Below are 22,026 nucleotides of genomic sequence, written 5' to 3' on the forward strand. Positions count from 1 at the left end.
AGTAAATAACCATTTTTACTATTTAGCTTTCGCTTAATAAATCCTATGCATTAAAACATCCCATATATTTTACCACTTCTTTACTTAATCAACCTTTCATTAAGGAGTGTTTATTTTGCCATTAGGCCCATGAGTTTTTATTCCAAAAATACCCTTAACACTTTCTTTTTTGCACAGAAAACAAAATTAACCAAATATAGCCATTAGAGTGGTTGCCCGTGCCTTGTAAAGGGAAAATATGGTATTTTATTTTTATTTTCTTTTGACTAAATTTATTTAAATGAACATTAGAGTCAACATTGTCATTTTCCACTTTCATCTAATGGAAGATTGATTAAATCCATTGCAAATTATAAGTGGTGTTTTAATAAATTTAATTATAGGGTAGATTTTAGTAAATCCATGAAACTATAAGGGGTGTTTTAGTAAATAACCATTTTTACTATTTAGCTTTCGCTTAATAAATCCTATGCATTAAAACATCCCATATATTTTACCACTTCTTTACTTAATCAACCTTTCATTAAGGAGTGTTTATTTTGCCATTAGGCCCATGAGTTTTTATTCCAAAAATACCCTTAACACTTTCTTTTTTGCACAGAAAACAAAGTTAACCAAATATAGCCATTAGAGTGGTTGCCCAAATATGGTATTTTATTTTTATTTTCTTTTGACTAAATTTATTTAAATGAACATTAGAGTCAACATTGTCATTTTCCACTTTCATATAATGGAAGATTGATTAAATCCATTGCAAATTATAAGTGGTGTTTTAGTAAAATTTAATTATAGGGTAGATTTTAGTAAATCCATGAAACTATAAGGGGTATTTTAGTAAATAACCATTTTTACTATTTAGCTTTCGCTTAATAAATCCTATGCATTAAAACATCCCATATATTTTACCACTTGTTTACTTGATCAACCTTTCATTAAGGAGTGTTTATTTTGCCATTAGGCCCATGATTTTTTATTCCAAAAACACCCTTAACACTTTCTTTTTTGCACAGAAAACAAAGTTAACCAAATATAGCCAATAGAGTGGTTACCCGTGCCTTGTAAAGGGAAAATATGGTATTTTATTTTTATTTTCTTTTGACTAAATTTATTTAAATGAACATTAGAGTCAACATTGTCATTTTCCACTTTCATCTAATGGAAGATTGATTAAATCCATTGCAAATTATAAGTGGTGTTTTAGTAAAATTTAATTATAGGGTAGATTTTAGTAAATCCATGAAACTATAAGGGGTATTTTAGTAAATAACCATTTTTACTATTTAGCTTTTGCTTAATAAATCCTATGCATTAAAACATCCCATAGGAAGTGAATGAGAGGATAAAACATATATTGAGCTAATGAAGGAGAGAAGTTAGGTTCTTATAGAAAGTCAAAGACAAGAGTTGGGGGGGGTGGGGGGGGAGAGAGAGAGAGAGAGAGAGAACCCAATGGGAAGTGAGAAGAATGAAGAGAGAGGGGGCTGAGATGGCATACAGAGAGTGGTGGGAAGGGGGAGAGGAGAGAGAGAGAGAGAGAGAGAGAGAGAGTCAAGGAAAATGTAGGGTTGGGGTAATGGAGCAAGGAGAAATGAGTTTGGGCTCAAGTTGGGTTTAGCACCCATGATGAGGCCTTTAACCTAAGCCCAGGCTCAAGTCAGGCTTACGGGATTTTTCTGGGCCTAATGAGAAACGAGTTTGGGCCTTTAACATTCAACAAAAAAAATTAATTTTTTAATTTTTTAATTTTGTAATTAAATAGCATGTAATACATGCAAAAAAAAATATGTCACAAGCTCAAGTTAAATAGGGTTTGGCCAAGCTTTGGGCTTAAACATAAGAAAAAGGCATGGGCTTCATTTTATTCCTAGAGTTTGTTTAATTTGGCTTACCTATCCTTTTATAGATTGAAGTCAAGGCCTTCATTCCCATTCTTGAGCAATGTGAGACTTAGAGCAACACTAAATAGTGAATGCTACCATTGAATGTTTTTCTAAGTCTCACATTGCTTACGCAATGAGAATGAAGGCCTTGCCATCATCTCATACTTGAGTTAGTTCAAGTGTTCACACATTGTTGACATGTGTCAATTTATTAATATTAATATTTTTATGTTAAAACTTTTTTTTTATATTTTATATAAAATAGTAAATACTTAATATAAAATAATATATATATATAATATGTTGGGCACAAGCCTGGTGCAGAATTTTCTGGGCTTGATGCAGGCCTAAGCCGGGCTTGTAAACAAAAACCTGGGCCCAGGCCCAGAAATTTGCAGGCTAGGCCAGACCAAGAATTATCACCCCTAATTTACAAATTTCAGTGTGCCTTATTATCTATTTGGCTGTTGAAAGATCTACCTAAAAAGACTTGCCAAACAGCTATGTTCATCTTATTAAAAGTAACCTTCAGCACATCACATACATGGCGAGTCATGGTTTTATGGTTGATCCTAATCCCATGGGGAGATGCACATGGATCAAATCAAATCCAAAGATTCGATAGGATTTGAATTCAGATCAGGGGAAGAGTTAGGAGGGACCCAGGGAGCCTTCCCCCCCCCCCCCCCTGGTCTAGAGATCTGCACACTGAATACATTTTTCTATGTAAGTATCCTCCCTCGCTTGGCTCTCCTATGGCCCATGCATAAGTTTTAGTTTCTCATAAAAAATTCCTGACTCCCCCTGATTCAGCTCGAGTCCTATCAGATCTGATTGAATCTTCGAGTCGGATCGGATCTGACATGAACAATGTCAGATCGGATTCAAATATATATTGATTCGAATCCGATTTGATCCCATTTGCATTTGTAGATGCACAATGCCAGATTATGTTGGAAGGGAATTCAAACATGTTTTTGTTGGTTGTATACAAGGACTGAAGCAGATTAATACAATAAACAACTGTAAACAGGAAAATAAGGCCCCATTTTGCAAGACTTCAGAATTGATTGAGCTATTTTCATTGAGCCATTTTGAAGAAGCTAACAACGTGTTGTGTTGGTAGGAGATCCCAACACGCTGATTTGTGTACAAAGACTGAAGCTGACTGCTACAATTAACAATTGTAAATAGGAAAATAAGGCCCTATTTCAGCTTTGATTGAGCTGTTTTCATTGAGCCATTTTGAAGAAGATAATAAAACTAGTTTGAGCACAAAGTAAATTTCTTGGCTGAATAAAGCATATTTGGGCATTTTGGGTTTTTCATCAAACATAGCTTTTACACTTTCTATATGGGATTCACCTTACGGCCAAAAGTTGCCGTGTGAAAGTATTTTTGCACTACACCAATAATACCAGTACTTATGCCATTATAAATACTAGTGTAAGAGGATGTACTATATAAATAGGCATTAGCTATTTGGATTTAATTTTTATAACCCTTATTAAAATAAAATGAGGCAAATATCTTTTTTTTTTTTTTTTTTTGTTGGGGTAAAAACTGGGCAATTATGTACTTTACTATAAATAGAGGTACAAACGTTTTGGCCGTTTTTGAAACATGCCCACATGTTGGTTCCTAGTATGCAATAATTAAGCTTCCTTCTCGTCTCTTTGTGCGATCCACACCATTCAGGGCATATTCCCACATTGCATTAAATAGAAACTTGTGTTTCGACAAGAGAAATACGCATTTCAGCTTCATTCAAATTCAAATTCATCCTATTCAACCATGTAAGAATTCATGGCAATTAGTAGGGAATACGGTTAACCGTTCAGATGGATTCCAGTTTGACGTTTCTAGGATGTCTGCAGCACCCTAAACGATTTTCTTCATAGGTTTGGATGATACAAGTCTAATTGCACAATTTCTTTTATTTGTTTATAAAAGAAGTGCAAACGTTATTGTAAAAAAATATTTAGTTATTACATGGTCCCAAGTGGTAATGGGGACATTAGGGTTCATATATTATTAATGGGGTGTGGGATCTCTATTTGTTTTTTCTTTTTAATATATATATATATATATATATATATATATATTTGTGTTGGACCCCTGTTTAAAACTCATTCAAGGCAAGTTGCTGGGGCTCAATGTGGATGTTGATCATTGCCTTTGCACATGCCCATGGTGAGACAGCTCAATACTTGTCCACCTTCTACGTACATAGGTTTGTACTATTTTCTTAGCTTTCACCTTAATCTGATTTTCCAATTGCACTCACATGGATGGACTCTAACCATTTCTCAAATGTAACTGAAACAATAGATTCTCTAATTAGCACATAATGTGCCAGTTAAGCAACATTAGGCATTTCATTTAGTATTTGCTTGACACAATTTAAAAATATTCAACCAAACAAGAATATTTGAGAGAAAGATCAAAATACTTGCATGTAAAACACTTTGGAAAAATGACTCTCATACCAAACACTGCCTAGATTAACCATGTAAAACATTAATGTGACCTAAGTTGAATATATTTAAATGACTCTCATTTCACACTGCATCGGGCTCAGTCAGGTCTTTTGAGCCAGATCCAGATCCATTTAAATTTTAACAAAATCCCAACCGAACCGAAGCCCACCTAAATAAGACAATTAAGAAATTTTCTTAAGTGACATGTGGTGGGTCTAGATTCGACAAACAGGGGATTGAGGACATGTGGCAAAGTTTATGAGATGGGGTCGGATCACGTTGTAGCCTGTGGCCTGGGACCCATCACCCACCCAGTGGTCACCATGCAGCATCTATCTTCCTACATTACTTATTACACATCAAAAGTTGGGGTTAAATATGTAAGGCCCCATTTACGGGAAGAAGATCGGAAACAGCAAACAGGACAGTGTTGTGTATATGTACCACCGCTATATAGGTACCGTACATCATCATTATTAATTACGAATCACAACCTACCTTCCTGCCTGCTGCAACCTCACCGACCGTTCTGAAAGATTGAAGATTTCGGTAAACAGCAACATGGCAAGTGTAGTATAACTGTAAACATTCATGTATTTATTTTACTTACATCATCATCATCGAAGGAGATTCAAATCTATAGAAGCTGAAAGCCTGAAAGGAATCATTATAAACTGCTTGCAAAGGAAAGATCTTTTCGATAGAGGTAGGTTTATGATATCAACATGTTTCCGATAGGTTAATCTCGTGAAGTCCACCACTGTTCTCTTCTCCTCCTCCTTCTTCTTCTTCTTCTTAGAAGCGTTCTTTATGGCGTTGTTCTTTATGCCGTTTTTCCGTCAACTCCTATCCTATGGCTTCACTATTTAAGCCATATTTAGTATTCTTTGTTTGCAATAGGGACATTTTAACCTCAAATTGGAGATAAATCATTAATTATAATAACGAATGCATTAATGTGTTTCAGATTAAGGCTAAGTTAAGTGGCCGGGGAGAGATAAAGATTTAGTCAATAAAATCTGTTTAGATTAATGATGGATTAGTCGTACAACTGAAATTAATATGATGATATGATTATGAATAGAATAGGGTCAGACTGCGATCAATATGAAAGGGATGGGTTACAGCGCACGGAATGCACTTTTGTCCCTTGGAATCCGCTTTAGGTCATGTGCATCGTTCAGAGCCAGCACATGGGAAACAGCCCATCATGACTTCATGAGTTATGACTTAGTAGTAAAAGTTGCATCCACGCCAGCTGCAACATTATAATCACCAAAAACCACCGTCCTTACTCCAAGGGCATCAAATCCACAAAGCATTGAGGCTCTAAACAGTGCTATTTACTTTTACGCTTTGAGTCGTTCAAAGCCACCAACCTCGTTGGTGTGTTAATCCAGCGTTGATGAGAATCAAATTCCGCAATTAGCAATTTGGAAAAGTTATTTACGAATAACCAAATATAAAACTAAAATAAATAACACTGTTTAAATCCTCGACGGTTTGTGAAATTCATGCACTACAATAATTGTTTGCCACCGGCTAACGTATTCACATGCTCAGATTGGAATTTGGAAGCAGAGCCAAGCTGAGAGGTTATTATTAACCAAGTTCAGAGTCGAGACATATGGACCCCGAGCAGAGTCGATTATTCAATTAGGTCCAAACACTGGAGTCCAGATCCTACCATACAGTGGTCAAGCATGTCGGATAACTGAGAATTAAATTATTTTGAGCTTTTAAACCTTAGACTCTTTGAGTGTATTTTTACTACTGGATGTACTTGAGAAATGATTACATTATTAGAAAATGAAAATGAATGCTGGACAGCTTTGTATTAAGATGAAGGCTAGTGATATCTTTTATCCAGATTCCAAATGGCGCCACCGCCACCAGCCCATCACCACCACCTCTTACCTCTAGGACTAGGCGTGGGGTCCAAAGCACATCACTCCTATTTATACTCCATTTCCTACGACCCTTGCAACCAAATCCTCTTCTTCCTCATCCTTCTTTTTTAGCGCTCTCTCTCGCTTGTCTTCTTTCCTTGGACAAGAAAGGGGAGGAGGGAAGGGGTTTCCTCTTTGTTTGCTCATTTGTTGCTGCGTTTGTTTGTAATTTGGTAGCAGAATGGCCATGGCTAAGTTTGTGGGTGTGATGTTGTTGGTACTGCTTGCCATCTCTGTTCTCCATGGAACTGTGGTGAGTGCTTTAATTTCTTGCTTGGGTTGAGCCCCACGCGGTTCACGTTAGCCTAGATTAAGCCAACCCCATTACCATTACTATTACCAAAAACAAAAAGCATTTATCCTGGATGTTCATTTTACTTATTCTCTTCTTCCTTCCTGGTTTATTGCAGGTATCAGCCAGAGAGGCAGAATATCACTTGGATAGTGTAAGCCCTCTTACCCATATTCTCTGTTTTTCTTTTTTTTTTCGATTTTGGAAATATATACAAGTGATTCATGGATAGTTTCCGTCTGGACTTAATTGCTTTAACGGGTTCTATAGACTAAACACAATCAATGTTTTGTATATTTCAGCACCGATCTGGACCAGGGAGTCTGAAATCATACCGTAAGTTTCTATCTATACCCTCTTCTTCTGCTTCTTGCTTCTTGTTTCTACTTTCTCCTGCTAACTAAACCAAGATCGCGCAAACCAGTGCATAAAATGCGCTATAGCCCGTCAGTCAAACCAATTTAATCTGAGGGTGAAAAAGAAGGATTTCAAGGGAGACTGAGAAAGAGAGGGGGGAATTGTTGGGAGATTGAACTTGACATTAATCATAGATTGACGTTGGTTTGTGTTTGAACTTTGAACTTTGATGTGTGTGAAAATTATCAGAATGCCCATCGCAATGCACGAGGAGATGCAGCAAGACACAGTACCACAAGCCATGCATGTTCTTCTGTCAGAAGTGCTGCAACAAATGCCTGTGCGTGCCTCCGGGTTTTTACGGCAACAAGGGCGTATGTCCCTGCTACAACAACTGGAAGACCAAGCGTGGAGGACCCAAATGCCCTTGATGACTCAAATACATTGACATATATAGATAAGATCATAAGAGAGAGAGAGAGAGGGGGGAGAAGACACGGTTACAACCACTACTAGTTCTACTAAGATGAAGATTAATAGGCATTAGTACGTTAATCTACCAAAGTAATTGCTAGTTAGTCTCTTCCTTTTTTACTTATTATACTAAATACTAGTACGTACTGCTAGTAGTAGTGGGTGCAGACTGCAGATGATGATTTGTTTTTTATTTCTTTCTTAATTCCTCAATTACTGTAACTGTTAATGTTAAGTCTCAAATGTTGGAGTGGAGTGAATCGCTCCTTTGGGTTTCGAATTTCAAGGGTGTTGTATTTCCCAAATGAGAGCGGGGCCAAAGTAAAGAAAAGGCAATGATGGTTGTATGAGTGACTACTTTTTATAATCGTATCTTAAATTTAAAAAAAAAAAAAAAGCTTAATTTCTTTTTCTACAGTTTGCAATTCATTAGTCACTGTGATATTATACAAATCAAAACACAGTGAACATCATTAAGATTGATGGCTGCCTGGGTCTGGGTGTAAAAGTAGAACCCAAAGTGGGGTCAATCACTTTAGGATTAACAGATAAAACGGTAATCCACTAACAGTGGTCGGTGGTTAGTGGTCAGTCACCAGACTCCTAACACTAGCAACGAGGGGGATGTCCTTTTTTTACGCTTTAACCCAACTCAAGAGTTCCCAATCACGCATATAGATAAAAGGTGGGAAGTGGAAAAGCATGAATGAGGAATGACCCTCCGTCGTTCCCCCCAGGGCCCGTGTGCCATGTGTAGTTGGTTTCACCATCTTATATCGTTAATATCCGTTAAATCCAAATTCAACTTTGTAGGACTGACGACGCTAAAATTTACAAGTTCCTTGGATGCATGCATCTTCCATCTCTCACTCCGCTGTGCCACACTGCATTTTTTTATTCCATCGTGTCAATGTCACATCCATGGAGGAGATAACCCACCAAAACCGAAAACTATACGGCTAAAGACCGGCTGACGAAGGAGATGATGAAGACAATTCTAATTATAAACATTACCAACTAAAATTCATAATTAATGCCAAAGTCCAAATTACATTGAAGCGTGGAGGATTAAACTCGTGCCTATGTGTGTGAAATACAAATACAAGAACTTTATCACTTAACCACAGTAAATTTGCTTAAGCAATAAAGGTTTTACTTTTTAACCTTTAATCTAATTTCAAATACTTCAGAGAATAGTATTAATAAAAGTTATCATTAATTAATTTTTAATACTTCATTCTTCTTTCATTTTCCAAACATCCCCAATTTAAAATATATTTATATCTTATTTATAATTATTTCAAACTTAGATTTAGTATTATTAATGTAATTACAAGATTTATCGAAACATTCTCGATATTCATACTTGCTGAATAATCCCACCATATCTATACTATACTGATACACTTTTCAATACCGAAATTTAGAACCTCGGTATACAACTGTAGACTAGAATTTCTTCAAGAAAAATTTTAAGGCTGTATTTGGTTTGAAAGAAAAGGTAGGAAAACGTATACAAGGTTTGTATAGGTTTTTCTACCCTTTCTTTCAAACCAAACATGGCCTAAAAGATCCCTCCCTCCATCTCCCCAAGAATACGACTGAGATAGCTCCACAATCAGATCTAACGAGCCTCAGACAAACCTTGGTTAATCTACTTTATCTTCTAGAAGCCTCAAATTATGAGCTTGATTTGCCGCACATCTCTTCAAATTACGATCTCAGGCATCTTTCAAAGACGTTCTCAAATGTGGCATATCAAGCGTTTGTCACTGAGATCTCTTACATTCGTTGTTGGGTAGGAGCCGCTTAGAGTTCAAGCGACTATTTGTGAAACTAGTAAACAGGTGCGCACATTTGCACATGACAGTATCTTTAAGACAATTATTTATAATTCGTTACATGACAGTATCTTTAACACAACTATTTATAATTGATGGACAGTGGTTATAAGTGAACAGTTTTTAAAGTGAGAATAAGATCATTTTTATGCCCACTGTATGCTTAGACACATGGATAAAAAATGTCCAATGAAAATTCTAGAAAGAAAGGGCATTCGCCTTTTTATTAGTATAGATGTGAAAGTGATTGATCGGAGTTAAAATGCTCAAGCCCTCCTCTCTATTTGTTTTTGGTACTCGTCTTCTTGGGGCTACACAGCGAAGGTAGCCCATCCCCATACCCTTAACTCCGCCCGCCCAAACCCTGGTGGCAGTGGGCCGGGATCCCACCAACCGTTAAGCCCTCATTTAAGTGTATAAAGTTAAACGAAGTGCTGTGGTCTCTGTTTTAATACTTTATATTACAGGCAATATAGCACCTTTTTCCACAGGCACACACAGAAGCAGATCCCTCGAGAAAGATAGAAACCACCACCTAGCATGCTAAACTCCGTGTTGAATAAAATTTTGATGCTTATAGACACTCACTCCTTGATGCAGGCGTGCAAGAAGCATTCCATGGTGAAACTGTTCTCCCAAGGCACCCTTTTGAGTAAAACTAACTTTGCTTCCGTTAAGAGAGGTGGTCCAATAGTTTTGTAGCTCGTGATTGCTGTCTTGCATATGAAAATCCATGCTATGAAAGATTAGAATGCCATGAACTCTGATATGCAAAAGGCTGGGCAACTTGTAAAATGTGAGAAGTTAAATGAAGGGCATGAACCTTATGGATCGAGGGAATTGCAATGTGGTGGTGAAATGCATTTATGGCAAGGTGTATCTTCATTGTTTGTCTTTGGGCTTTGATTATAGATATTTTAGTGATAATTTGTTCAAATAATGCCCAAGTTAAAGATCTCTTACACGCTTCATGGAGGAACTTCTGCAGCTGATTGGCTGATGAGGCTTGTCTTGGACTCCAATCCAAAGCTGGCTGGCCAATATCATCAAGGATTATTGTGGATGGGATAACCCTAATTTTGGCATGTTGTAGCCCTTGATTCCTCTTTCCCTACCATGTAAAATTTCCTCCATGCTTCTCATACCTGAAGCTGAAAGCACAAACACAATTCAATGAAGCAATAAAGAAAACAAAAAGTGCAAAACACAGTATAGTTAAAGTACGACTGGAAAGATCAAGCTATTAAAACATCGAGATGCAATACGCATTTGGAAAAACGAAGGAATGCCTTCAACAAAGTGACAAAACTACACTACCATACCAAGACAAAGGGAATTACCTTTTTCCATAACAATATTTAGTTATTCCATCCATCACTCCACTCTCAACTCCTAAAAATATATCATAATTCATAAACTATCCTCTTATTTATTTGATTCTCGATTGTCCAACCAGTTTGGACTGACTTCCCATGTTTTAGTCTTAAGACATACGTTATATATGACAAACAATTCATGTTTCCTTGATACAGGCAAAAGATTTTTTTCATATTTTCTTAAGTGTAGCTATTGTAATTAGTATTATCCTATTCATAACAGTTCACCATAAGGGGGGCATTATTTGGTTAATGGTAAAATCCCAGGCTGGCAAGCTTAAGAATGTGGGTATGAATCTGAGGGCATACCAAATCTACCCCTCCCACGACCCCAGATATCTGGGACCAATATTGGGTAATGGCCGTCATAATGGTTTGACCATAGAAGGGAAGAAAAGGTCCAACCAGGTTGAATTGGCCTACACGCAACCAATGTTTTAAAACATGGAGGCGTGATGCGAGGCGTTCCACTACCTAGAGGCATGAGGCGTAGTTCAGGACGCAAGATGCGTAAGCCTCCCGAACACAAGGAGGCGTATGCCTCCTTAAGAGGAGGGGGGTTAGGAGGAGGATGAAGAGGAAGGGGGGATCTCATTTTTCTTTATTTTAAATAAAAATCTTTTATATTAAGAAGAATAAAGATGCATAACAGTGACCAAGCAATTGACCATTCAATGCTGTTAGATAGACTTCCAAAGTTTTGCCCACATGCAATGTGGTACAGAACCCATTGTCATTCAGCAAAATACCAAATAATTGCCCAGTTTCTGAAAAAACCAATTCTGGTGTCCAAATATGTTTTTCCATAAAAAAAATTCTTTCAATGACAACTACTGGAAACTGGGCAAGGTGATAGTCTCACTAGCACAGGTTATTTCACAAAATTAGAGTGCTTGGTGATTTTTTTTTTTATGAATAATTAGAATTGTATTAAAATTCTTAAAGTAATGGCTTTACAATCATCCCTTAGAGAGGCACGAGCTGCTACCTCATACAAAGAAAAAAAAAAAACATATTACAACTGTGCCCTGAATCAACTAGACCTGTTCACCCCTATTTAGCCAAAGCATCCACCATCCCATTTGCTGATCTACCCACCCATTGTATCCATAAATTCATATTCCTGGTTAGCCAAGTAAATTTTTTCATTTCACACCTGTAAAACCAAATTATAGACTCAGGATTCCTTAGCCATTCTACCACCAGTTTCGAATCCCCTTCTATCACCACATTTGTCAAGTTTAGCTCACTAACTATCTGCACCCCTTGAATTGTAGCAAGCAGTTCAACTTTGAGAAAGTCCCCCATACCCACAGGACCAGAAAACAGTGCTATAATTTTACCTTCTCCATCTCTCACCACCCCTCCAATTCCACAAAGGCCTGGATTACCTCGGCAACTGCCATCAAAATTCAGTTTAGCAAAACCTTCAATCGGTGGTGTCCAGGCCACCTCCACTCTATCCTTCTCTTTAGAGCTTTTAGCAACTATCTCCCAATTCCTCCAAATGTCGTTCAAGGAGAACTGGGAGAACAACTCCAGAGTCTTTATCCAGTGGATGACTCTAACCATCACATGAAACCTGATTTCTTCCTTGCTTCTCTCCTTCTCTAAGAAGATTCTTTCATTTCTTTCTTCCTAAATGGTCCAAATCAAGGCTGCTCTAACACATCTCCACGTTATCCTCCCTCTCTTCTTTGGTCAAGTAAAACAGGAGGGATCAAATAACATAGTAACCTTCATAGGTAACGTCCACCTGCACCCAAACAAAGAAGAAAACCAAAGCCAAAAATCTTCAACAAAGGGGCAAGAAATCAGTAAGTGGCAACAACTCTCATTATTGGATTTGCACAAGACACACCAGTTCGGGGAGAGGCAGGAGTTAGGTCTTCTCTTCTGAAGCAAGTCCATAGTATTTATCTTCCCATGAACTACTTCCTAGCAGAAGGCTCTTACCTTGGTTGAATGGGTCTACACCAAAACTCTTTGACGGGAAAGGAAGAAACTGAGGAATCACAAAAGGTCTGAACAAAGAAGCACAAGAGAACAAGCCCTTAGGGTTGGGGGCCCAAATCCACTTGCCAAGTTTACCAGGTGCCAAGCAAACATTTTGAAGGAGTTGTAGAAGGTCCAAACAAGCCAAAATTCCGTTATCCCTAAGACCTCTACGAAATCCAAAGTCCCAGTTGAGGTCCATAGGATTTGAAGGGGAAACAACAAACCTTGATACAAACTCATTTTTGTACAAAGAAACCAAGTATAATGAGGGGAAAAGTTCCATTAACGGACAAGAACCAAGCCAAATATCCTCCCAAAATTTAACAGAAATCCCAGAACAAACATCATTCCTGACAAAGCGGAGAAAGTGAGGTAGGATATTGTGAATAGATTTCCAAGGCGAGGCCAGAGTAGCTTTGTTGGATACACCTACTTCCCAACCATTTCCGTATGCTGGCTATTACTTCATGCCACAATCTATCCCTTTCCACCAGCCACCTCCAAAGCCATTTCCCTAACAATGCCTTGTTCTTTTTATCCACACTACCAATACCCAATCCTCCTTGTTGAAGATTTCTACAAACCACCTCCCATTTAATCAAATGATCCTTCCTTCCATCATCCAGCTCCCACAAGAAGTCTCTCATAATCTTCTCAATTCTCTTGGCTTCTTTTTGGGGAATTCTAAACACTGATAGGAAATAGATTGGCAGGTTAGCAAGTGTGGATTTGATCAGGGCAATCCTTCCTCCCAGAGATACATAATTCCTCTTCCAAGCTGCCAGTTTCTTTGCACATCTCTCCACTATGGGGTTCCAGAATCTACTTTCCTTGGGGTTTGCATCTAGAGGAAGTCCTAGGTAGGTCAAGAGCCAACTAGCGATATAACACTCCAAAATATTTACAGCAAAGTTCAGTTCCTCTTCCTCTAAGTTAATTACTGCTATGCAACTCTTATCAAGGTTGACTTTCAGATTAGAGATGAGCTCAAAATTCTTCACCAGCTCCTTCAGATTCCTTATCAAACTTTGCTCTCCACCTTCAGATTAGAGATGAGCACTTGATGCTTTAATACATGATGATTCATGACTCTTTCTTGTAATTTTGAATGCAGCTAGCCAGCTAGGATTATGTTCTTGCCTGAACTTAATTAGCTTAGAAATAAAAATCGTTGCCTGAGATTTCATTAATCATTACATGGACATGACAATCATAACCAGATAGATGCTGGACTAGGATCCAGAGCTTCAGCCACCTATATGGTTGGATTCAACTTAAATATTATATTTGTGGTCTCAGGGCAAGAAAAAGCCCAATAAACAAGAGCACCCCAATATTACTAAACCCTATAGGAGATTTCCCTTTATTTTTTTTCCTTTAGCAATATTTAAGAAATATAAAAGCTATATGAAACAGAAATACCATCAGACATTAGATGTAGAATCATCTGATGCAGTCTCTTTTCCCTTTCTGTATCTAGCAAGGTGCTTATGGTACTCTTCTAGCTCTTTCTCCAATTTTTCAATGAACTGGCTTGTGTGTTCAAGAGACTGTTCATACCTATATTTTTCCAAGGCCTGCAACATTCAGAGAAATAAGAAGCAGAAAGAGAATATTAGCATATTGAAGCTAAGATTTCACCGTATATGTGCAAGATAAGAGTATAAAAAATAGTCACATCTGAAATGACAGATACATTCTAATCAGGTATAAAAGAAGAAATACACATATAAAATAGGAATTTCCATCTTTTCCCATATCTGGAAACTCAAAGCCTTCACTGACAACAACAACAACAATAACAATTCTATTTTTGTAAAACATCTATAAGAGCAAAAATGGGGATCACTGCTTGGTGTGGTGATAAAATCTCAGGCTGAAAGCAAGAGAAAATGGGTTCAAGTCAGAGAGCAGCCACTTTGTGCCCCACCCCAAAAAAATCTGGGACCAACATTGGGTACCAGTCATTAGCTATAAGTGAAAATGTTACCTGAAGCAAATATTTAGAATCAAGAAGCAACAAATCCATAAAATGAGTTTAGAAAAAAATAGGATACCATGGTGGACAAAAGGCAGGCAATATGAACAGTATCAGGCATAAACTCATCAGAGTTGAGTTCACTCAAGATGGGGAGAAATGATAAAGAGCTATCAGTTATAGAGACAAAGACATAAATAATCTAAAGGAAGGAACAAGGAAATCTTGCAGTGCTGCACTTCCCAGGATGCCCAGCTTGAAAACAATTCTTATATTGAGAAACCCAACCATTTGATCAGAAAGTAACTTAATCCACAGTTGACTTTGGCACATTATTGCATCACATGAAGTTTTATAGCAATTTGATTTGTGGATATGGAGATATTGTCAACTAGATAGATACATGGGATATTTTTATAATAAATAGTAGCTATTTTCTGATTATATGGTCATTTTTATTTTACTTTGAGCTTGTATAAAATTTGGAAGTTATTGTTATATTAGATTAGTTGTAATAGTAATACTTATGACATTAAAAGTTATGTAAGTCAAAGTCATAGTTGTCGGTCAACTAGGTTTTGTCCTGTTCAAAGTTAACAGGTTTTGGTGTTCCTTAGTTTTAACATGGGAGAACATGATTTAAAAAGAAGATAAGGATTTACAAAAAGGACTGCCCAAGTGCCCAACCCCCCTCATATAAGATAACAAAGTATTGATTTTCCTCCTTTCAAGTAGTGGTGATCATCAAAAACTGAAAAACCAAACCAAAAATTCCGGTTAACCGAACCAGTTGGTTCAGTATTTTTGAACAACCAAAGTTACTGGTTCAGTTTCAGTTAACCAATACAAAAAACCAGCAATTAACTGAATCGACCGGAATATTTTATATATATAAATGAATATATATATATATATGCATTATATATAAATATATATTTTTATAATATATAATATATTATATGCATTTCTAGTATTTTTATTATATATTTGTATATTATTTATAATATACATTATAAATATCAAAAAACCGAAAAATAGACGAACCAAACTGATCAATCAGTTAACTGATTGGCTTCAGTTCGATTTGAGTTCACGGTTTTCCAATAACCGGTTCGGTTTGGAAAATAGGCCCACAGTTAAGTTAACTGAACCATGAGCAACCCTACTTTCAAGGTTTGGAAATTCCCAGATTCTCAGGGTGCTGATGACAAGGTCCATAACATCTGTTATTAATTATGCACCTCTAATAACTCTTTCCCAGATTCTCAGGGTTCTTATTAATTATGCTCCTTTTTCTTTATCAAAATGCAAGTGAATAAATAAAGCTACTGAATCTTTTCTTTCCAAGATGAAATAGAGGATGGATGGAGAGCAGTACCTTGTTCTTGGATAGGGTATCTGGAGGTGACATAACCTGTGGTTGGACATAATTCTTTCCACGGTAGAATATTATAGTATTGTTGGCTTTTATATCAATTACAATGCCTTTACTTAGCTGTGCAAGTTCTTCAGCATATTCATAAACCTGCCCAGGCTTGCAGGGTTTACAAACAACCTTCACTGTTTCATGCTTCTTCCAATGGAGATGCATATTGAGAACTACACCTCCAAATACTCCACGTCTTCCAACTATGACATAATTCTTCTTCTTCTCACCAGTACGCTTTAGGTAAAATCTTTCTTCTTCAGTCAAACTTTCCGGATCATATGTTTCATCCGGAGCTTTAGGAACCTCAAATTTCCTCAGCTTTTCAATCAGCCACAGCTCCTTCCGTTTAGCCTGTGGCAGGTAAAATAAAATTTGACAGTGATATTGATCTAATATTTTGCATTACTGAAGATATATATATATATATATATATATTTTCTGAAAACAGAAGAAAGACACTAATGCAAGATGGCATATGTGATATCCCCCTCTTCTCCTTCTAGTGAAATCACTTGAAAATAGTGAATCCTACAGTGAGGCCAATATAAAGGTTCAAGCTCAGAGATAATTTAAGGATTTCCAAAAAGAATGAGAATGTACATAAGGAATTTATTCATATAATTTTTATTTAAAACTTGTCTAGAGCATCTACATGATAGAAAGAAAGTGGAATCTTAAACAGGGAAAGAAGAGTTGCATTAAGTATACCAACCTTTTCAAGTTTGTATCTAATCCTAACTTGTGGATTTGGGGACCTGATCTTCTTCTTGGCCTTGAGTCGGTAGAATCTGAGTTCATTTAGTTTTGCTTTTTTGGACATCTTCACACGTTTGGGCATCTTCTTCCCTTTTATTTGGGACCCATTCTCGTCAGGCGGTAACTTATCAAGGCAAAATCTAACCATATCATTGTCTGTTTTTAGCATCACTGGAACATTGCTCATGTATTTAACTTGTTGCCATTTTAAAAGAGCATTATGGGTTTCATGCAAATTTTTATTTTTTGAGCACAAAGAAGAAAACAGAGTAGACATGCATAACGATTCTAAGCTACAGCTAGTTGCTCCATAGCTTCTCTGGTGTGCACATGCAACATAAGTAAAAAAACATTTAAAGGAAACTGTCCTCTGCAAATATAAGAGTCTAGGCATGGCTTGAATTGGACAGCAGAAACAGACGAGAGAACCCCTGCATAAAGAATGCTACCTATTAATCATAAAGTAGTACAAAGAAGTCATCAGATAAACATTATTACCAAACACTGCAGTGTCCCTAAAAACCAATATTGTTGAAGGAGAGGATCTTGCTTAGCCTTGAAAGACCATCAGATTTGAAAGCCAAGAAGAAATTTACTTGTTTTCTTATTCATTCGAGCTTCTACACAGACTAAAAGTGGGAATAGGAAACAAATAAATAAATCTAAAATACACATACATAGATAACTAATCCATAGAAAGAGAACAACAAATGCTACTTCAGGCAATATTACCAGAATTTGGCCATTTTGGTTTTTTAGAAGTTCATTTAAACAATAAGGGTTTCTGACACATATCCATCCAGGAGTCTGACTCAGCAAGATAATAAAACATGGACTCGCGGACATGTTTATGAAAAAAGTTTATACTATTAAAATAGTTCATATTTTATGCTTTCTAAGATTATATACCTGCAAAAAATGTTACCTTGATTACTAAGTCACATTTGTTACATTGTCTGTTCATTTATGTCAAATAAGCTAGGAGACAGAAGGGCTAGGAGCTAGAAGTGATCTGTGGCAAGTTGAAGGGGCTAGAAGGGCTAGGGTCTGACCGAAAAGGAAATGGTTTGAAGTAGCAAGAAATGATTAAGCACTTATTATTTAACAATGGATATGGCACTAAATAGAACAGAATGGCAAAACAGGATTCATGTAGCCAAGCCCATATAGTTGGGATAAGCAGGGGTGGAGCAAAGCATATTGGTGGGGGGTCCTTAGTCCCCCAAACATTTTTGTTAAAACCACTATTTATATAGTTAGTAAGTAGAGGCAGGGTCAGAAGCATAATTAAGTGGGTCCTTGCCCCCCCCCCCCAACCTTGAAAGTCCCACTAAAATGTTAAGGATCACTCTCTAACCCTCCAATTCACAAAACTAAAAGTTTTGTTTATTTTTCTTTAAAAAAAGAAAAAAAAAACTGTTAACAGACCCAAACCTTCCTGCCCCATTTCTCTCCAAACCCTACCTCCTCTACTCCCTATCTCATTTTCTTATTTAACTTGCTCCCCCCAAAAGAAAGTGCCTAGCTCTGCCACTAGGGATAAGGCTTTGATGATGATCATCATCATCATCAATAATCCATGGACTGTGGTGAATACATGTCTGACACAAACACATTGTTCATTTAGCTTCATGTGTGAAGCCACCTTAGCTTTAAACTATCTCCATGGAAAAAGTAGTGGATTGGGGGAAAAAAGATGCCACCTTAGCTTCGTGTGTGAAAATATATTTTATGAACAAATTTCTAATCCTGGTATGTTTAAACATCATACTTGTTTTGTCCAAACAGAACATCAAAAATTTCATTCTCAAAATTGAATCTCAGTTCATTTCATTTTTAATCAGTAACAACAATCACAAATTCACAACACAACACTATTAATAGTAATATATAATAGAATGAGTGAGGAAGAAATGCATGTATCTTTAGAAAACAGTATAAGTGAAGAAGCTGCGGTAACCAAGAGAATCAGGAATGCTTCTGTCTTGAGCAGATATGCATGGTTTGTTTAAAGGAAAGCCTTACAGTGCTTTTTTTACTGCGAATTTTTTTCACAGATATACTCTTTCAGTTTCTTAAACATATGTTGTTTTTTTTTTTTTTGTAAATCCTCAATGTACAGTCCCTTGTTTTACATGGCCCTCTTTGTGAAAAGTTTTCTTTCAATACAATACTATACCAATCCTCAAATGATAATGATAATGATAATGATATGATAATAATAATAATAATAATAATAATAATAATAATAATAATAATAATAATAAAATGAATGCAGGGAACAAGTAAACATCTTAAAGTGACATTTCTCAAGAAATAAAATTATATCGAAGGCTTAGTAAATGAAATCCCAGGCCTACTAAGTCAGCTCTACCTACCCCCTTCTTTGCCATCTGATGATCTACAAATCTACATGAACAAGCTGTTCAAGCGATATGCCAAAGATTCAGCTTCTCAAATAAGATGCCTCTGGGGCCAAGGGCCAACTGAACATGTAGACATCCATCCAATCCAATCACCTTACTCAATCAACCATACTAATCCACTTTTCAAAAAAAAAGAGGATAAGTTTTTTTTCTTTTTCTGGAGTTTTCAATATTTACTAGCAGAATTCAAAAGGTTAGCACTTAGCAGATATGAATCCAAAAGGTAATATAGCGTGGACATTATTTTTCACTTTGTAGTCTATGGGTCAGTTATAAGAATTATTGTTATACCCAATAATTTCTCACCAAAATTATACAGGCTTCATTGCTGAATTTACTAAGGACTTCCTCTGTATCTTAAAATGATTATACCCCTAGTTCATCCTCTCTATCTTAGAATCATCTATTTTTCCACTTGTCTCTTTCAAATGCTTGAATGAGACTAAAACCCATTCTTCTACTCATAGTTAGCCATTCCTTTTTCTTCTTTTTCTTTTTCATCATGGATTGGTCGTTGGTGTCAACTTGAAAATGAATGGGAGAAAGATAAAAAGGACTGGAAAGTTCTCTCTTCTCTTCAACTATGAAAGAAAACACTAGTAAAGAACTAAAGATCATTATTTTTGAGAAACCATTCTCATTCAAAACCCTTTTGCAACTCAAAGTTGCTGATTGTAGAAACAGACCTAGCCACTGGCAAAATCAGAACGACCACCAATGCGAAAGGGAATCTGCATGGTTGACATTCATAACAAACTGCAATACGTGTAAGGTCTGACCAGCTCTCAGCTCTAGAGAAGGTGCATTCAGATAAGGATGAGTTGAGAGAAAAAAGGAAAATGGAAGTTACAACTATATCAGGCAAATCTAGTCGAGGCTGACAGTTCAGCAGACTTTTAGTTGGTGACTTCACAGTCTGCAACTCACAGATCATGTTACTAACATTATGCCGCCATAATTAGCCTCAAACAGCAACCGGAAAGAAACTAGCCCATTGTACTAATTGTTGAAATAAATGCTAAAATACGTAATTAACCTAATTAATCTAATTAATATTTAAGTGGAAGAATTATAAACTATCTCGCTACTATAAAATCCAAAATGAAATCTTGAAAGTGAACGACGACGAAATGGATGCAAGGTGATATCCAAACCACAAAAATAAAAAAGAAACATTTTTTATCAATAAAAATAAAAAGAAACATTAAACTACAAAATCCTTGAAAAAGAACGAACCTAGAGGTGAAGAAGCAATACCTGGATGAAAGAGAGTGATCGAATACAGTATCTCGATACAAAGAAATCATTACGGAGTGTATGGATTGAAGCCTCTTATGACTAACGAATCGAACCAGAGACGCCATGGAAAACTCAGATTATGTTTTTCACGAAAAAGAAATTTTACTGAAAAACCTCATTAGCTGCTGCGTAACGACTACAGGGGACTCGGGATGGAATCGTCTGTCTTCCCACTCTGTCCGCCATCAGCGTCCTCCCATTTAGGGAAAGCCACCTCTCCTAAACACGGGACTCCCTTAGTCCATGTGCGAAGAAAGATACGAGCTTCCGTCTCTCTATGTCACTCTCAGACCTGCAACTTCCAACTGTTTTCTTTATTAAAAGAGATCTAACTTTGCATTTTCTTGAATTTCTTTTCGAGCTATTGAATATGTGAATTGGGGCTTTTCGTGTTAAATTGACAGGTTTTTTCTTACTCTTCATCTTTAAAATATACAATATGCATTTTTACTTACTTTTTGCTGTTTTGGTTATCTACTTATCGGTCTTGCAACGCCTCTAGTTTTATTTAGAATTTTCTTACATTTACTTCATCTTAGGATTTTTATGGCTTCTCATGCATTCTGATTCTCCTTATTGCATGGTTTCAGCCCAAAGGCAAACAGGGTCCAGAAGATGGGAAGATTCTTGAACCCCCTTAAATGGGGTTTCTGTTGTTGTGCTCCTGGGTAGCCATAGCAGACGCAGAGTACCTCAAGTATAACGACCCTCAATTGCCACTGAATGTTCGGGTCAAAGATCTTTTGAGCACGATGACTTCAGAAGAAAAGATTGGACAGATGACGCAGATTGAGCGAAGCGTTGCTTCTGCCAAAGTGATGAAGAACTCCTTCATTGGTAAAAACACCGATAATCTTCTTTTGCTATTGATGAAAGCAAAATATTTTGAAGTAATGTGTGGTCTGTTTGGGTTAGGAAGTGTACTGAGTGGTGGAGGGAGTGTGCTAGTCTAATTCAGTAGATTTATTCTTCAAAATATTCAGTAGATTTGTTCTCTCTCTCACTATAGTGGATGTGGACAAAAGAGCTCACGTTAACTTAAGATTGTGGACTGCTGGAGACGGAGACCGTGGGTTTTGTTGTATTGGGTTCAGATGCCAGAACGATGCTGGAGAACGTAGTTGATTGCTGTAGTGGAATGGTTGCACCAGTGATGGCCGTTGAGGAGTAGTTCGCTGTAGCAGCCACCAGGGAGAGGGATGGTGAATAAGGAGGAGAGGGACAAAGGGTAAAATTGGATTTTAAAGAAAATTTATATGTCACATGATGTAACGTGTATAATTTCAACAGAACATTAATTGATATTAACAACAGGGTAGACGTCAATTGTTAGAAACAGTATCAATAGTGCAAGACAATACAGTAAGAGTATAATTAGTCGATTTTGCAAATGGTAGGGGTAATTTAAGAGATTTAACCTTAATGATTTAATTTTTAAATTTTCAAATTTACCCTCCACAAAGTTCACAAGCTCTCCTCCATGGCGGGCGT

General features: G+C 36.8%; 2 protein-coding genes across 3 annotated transcripts; one reads left to right on the top strand and one right to left on the bottom strand.

Moving 5' to 3' along the window:
- Nucleotides 1-5,865: 5,865 nt before the first annotated feature.
- LOC148863139 (gibberellin-regulated protein 6-like) lies at nt 5,866-7,843 on the top strand. Its single transcript, XM_088974532.1, has 4 exons — nt 5,866-6,562; nt 6,720-6,755; nt 6,904-6,937; nt 7,208-7,843. The coding sequence occupies exons 1-4, from the start codon at nt 6,491-6,493 to the stop codon at nt 7,387-7,389; spliced, it is 324 nt and encodes a 107-aa protein (XP_088830658.1). The 5' UTR covers nt 5,866-6,490; the 3' UTR covers nt 7,390-7,843.
- Nucleotides 7,844-9,457: 1,614 nt separating this feature from the next.
- LOC148863140 (putative CRM domain-containing protein At3g25440, chloroplastic) lies at nt 9,458-21,714 on the bottom strand. Of its 2 annotated transcripts, XR_016108996.1 has the most exons (6): nt 20,494-20,750; nt 16,767-17,241; nt 16,004-16,405; nt 14,070-14,224; nt 10,237-10,424; nt 9,458-9,985 (listed from the first exon to the last, which is right to left on the bottom strand). XR_016108996.1 is itself a non-coding variant. In XM_088974534.1 (5 exons), the coding sequence occupies exons 1-4, from the start codon at nt 20,598-20,600 to the stop codon at nt 14,072-14,074; spliced, it is 1,137 nt and encodes a 378-aa protein (XP_088830660.1). In that variant the 5' UTR covers nt 20,601-21,714; the 3' UTR covers nt 10,151-10,424; nt 14,070-14,071. The 2 variants fall into 2 exon arrangements, 1 of the variants encoding a protein (XP_088830660.1); XM_088974534.1 differs by lacking the exon at nt 9,458-9,985 and having other exon boundaries at nt 10,151-10,424; nt 20,494-21,714.
- Nucleotides 21,715-22,026: the final 312 nt, after the last annotated feature.

The sequence above is a fragment of the Nelumbo lutea genome, chromosome 3 (genome assembly GCF_056320005.1).
Source record: "Nelumbo lutea isolate HS-2025 chromosome 3, American lotus-T2T, whole genome shotgun sequence".
Lineage (NCBI taxonomy): Eukaryota > Viridiplantae > Streptophyta > Magnoliopsida > Proteales > Nelumbonaceae > Nelumbo > Nelumbo lutea.